This window comes from Ischnura elegans, chromosome 1 (genome assembly GCF_921293095.1).
Source record: "Ischnura elegans chromosome 1, ioIscEleg1.1, whole genome shotgun sequence".
Taxonomy (NCBI): Eukaryota; Metazoa; Arthropoda; class Insecta; order Odonata; family Coenagrionidae; genus Ischnura; species Ischnura elegans.
In genome coordinates this window covers 94,152,789-94,155,241 of record NC_060246.1, presented here as the reverse complement: position 1 = coordinate 94,155,241, position 2,453 = coordinate 94,152,789, and the positions used below count along the sequence as shown (strand labels likewise).

At 37.0% G+C, this 2,453-nt stretch overlaps 1 protein-coding gene across 1 annotated transcript; it reads right to left on the bottom strand.

Annotated features, from left to right (window-relative positions):
- Nucleotides 1–1,125: 1,125 nt before the first annotated feature.
- LOC124153327 lies at nt 1,126–1,840 on the bottom strand. The gene is made up of 2 exons (XM_046526428.1): nt 1,542–1,840; nt 1,126–1,449 (listed from the first exon to the last, which is right to left on the bottom strand). Exons 1-2 carry the CDS (start codon nt 1,624–1,626, stop codon nt 1,226–1,228), a joined length of 309 nt encoding a protein of 102 aa, XP_046382384.1. The 5' UTR covers nt 1,627–1,840; the 3' UTR covers nt 1,126–1,225.
- Nucleotides 1,841–2,453: the final 613 nt, after the last annotated feature.

Below are 2,453 nucleotides of genomic sequence, written 5' to 3'. Positions count from 1 at the left end.
GGAAAAAAAACAAAGCGTTTTTTACATGTATTGGACATTTTAGAAAGAAATGAAAAGCTAAGGGGTGGCTCCTATAAAACTATGAGCTTTTCATGTGTTTTAATGCACAAACCTGAAAATAATGAATGAATTCTACGCTTGAAAAATCACTTTCTAAGAAATGGACAATGAAAATTACGATTACCATTCCACTGTGGTGAGTAGTCCTGCCATTTTTAGAACACTGTCTTCCGATGAAGTTGAAGTCTCTTCGACAGCAGCCTCCTCATACTCATCTTTACCATGCAGGAAATGAGCAATGGCACAGAGAAACACAACGACACCGCTATGATAGGCTGAATGACTCTAAGTTTCGGTACTAAATTATAGTTATTAACTTTAACTGCTAGCTGATTTAAGCGAAAATGTCTTGAGATAAGAAAATCCCAATGCTAATTAAGTATAGTAATTTTATGTAGCCTTGAGAGAGATCCTATTTAAGGAAAACATCAAATTATAATAATACATAATGCTTTCATTTAAAGAACAATATTGCTCGTGTGGTGATAGCATGACTATCTCTTAGCAATGTAATGGCGCACCTTAAAAGCTAATTAATTAAAGCTACTTTTCATGTGTTTTAATGCACAAACCTAAAAATAATGAATGAATCCTGCGTTTGAAGAATCATTTTCTAATGAATGGACGAGGAAAATTACGATTACCATTCCATTATGGTGAGTAGTCCTGCCATTGTTAGAACACTGTCTTCCGATGAAGTTGAAGTCTCATAATGCTTTCACGTAAAGAACAATATTGCTCGTGTGGTGATAGCATGACTATCTATTAGCAATGTAATGGCGCACATTAAAAGCTAATTACAGTGAAACCTGTCTTAAGCGGAATCTCTCGGGCCCTTCACTTATTTCCGGATAAGACAGTATTCCGCTTAACTCAGGGTCTGACAATTCAAAAAAGGCCGCGAAAGTCATATCACGTCTATTGCATGCGTTGCCTAAAAGGTTGGTTTGACTCAAATTCTACACGTAGACGAAATTATAATGAAATAATAAAAGAAGAGCATCGCATTATTTTTAAATTGTTTATTTGAAGTATAAGTAAGTATAAGTACTTATTATGTTTGTCTTTCCTTTTTTTCTTCTAGAATACAATTTTCTACGTTGCCAATGGCCCCATGTAAGATATTATACAAATCAGTATTACCTTTGGTGAGACTGCATTCTTCTCATTCTTTTAATGAGACCAACATTTCTTTATACGATTTTTTATTTTCTTCACACAATAAGGGCACTTCTTCGTCGGTGTCACAGCTTTCGTCTTCTTTATTATTGGCTGTTAAGGAACCATCTTCATCGCTCGTGAGAAGATCGTTGTCGAAATCCACAAATCTCTCAGCATTCATGTCAATGCCTATTACTTGCTGCAATTCGCTTAGATCCACCATTGGCTCTAAAATAGCAAAGGTCATATATATTATCCTGTAAATGCGTAAATATGCATTTACATTGGCGATATATTAGGATGTAAATTATTTTCCTTACCTTCCTCGGGGATCAGTTCTGGCAGAATTCCAGCTTTGGCGAAACATTGTTTGACAGTTGATGTTTTAATATCTTTCACTGCCATATTAATCCAATTAATGGCATCCAGCACTGATATTTTTTTGTCACCTCCGATACTGAATTCGCAGTATCTGCAGCAGCTAATAATGATCGCATCATGTACTTCCTATATTGTGCCTTCAGCGATCTAATTACTCCCTGATCCATTGGCTGAGTGATGCTTGTTGTGTTTGCCGGAAACCAGGCTAGCTCCACATTCGCAAGGTGAATTTTAGGGTGACAGGTTACATTGTCAAGGAAAAGTGTGACTTTCCTATTTTTCCTCTTCATTTCGGCATTGAAACTTTTAAGCCACTCTTCCATGATCGAAGCCGTGTTCCATGCTTTTTTATTATGTCTCCATTTGACCGGTAGCTTCTCAATTTCAACGTTTTTGAAGCATCGTGGTCGAGCTGATTTCCCGATGACAAGAGGCTTTAGGAGCTCCCCTGCCATATTCCCACAAATGAAAATGGTCAAACGCTCCTTTGAGTGCTTCCCTCCTACAGAATAAAGAAAAAGTGTATATATAACATCATTATTTGAAATTTTACCCTAATTTCTAGAAATAGAACTTGGAAATGCATACAAACCCTAGCAGTTTTCTCCTTTTACGCACAATGTTTTAGACGGCAGAGCCCTAAAATACATTCCGGTTTCATCCCCGTTGTAGATATCACATGGTTGATAGTCTTTAATTTTTACTTGAACCATACATTTCCACTCCTCTACAGTTTCCATGTCAACGTCATTGGACTCGCCAACAACACTGCTCCAAACAACATTGTGTCTTGCTCTGAAGCTCTCTAGCCATCCATTGGAGGCCTTAAAATCCAATTTTCCTAAAGAAAC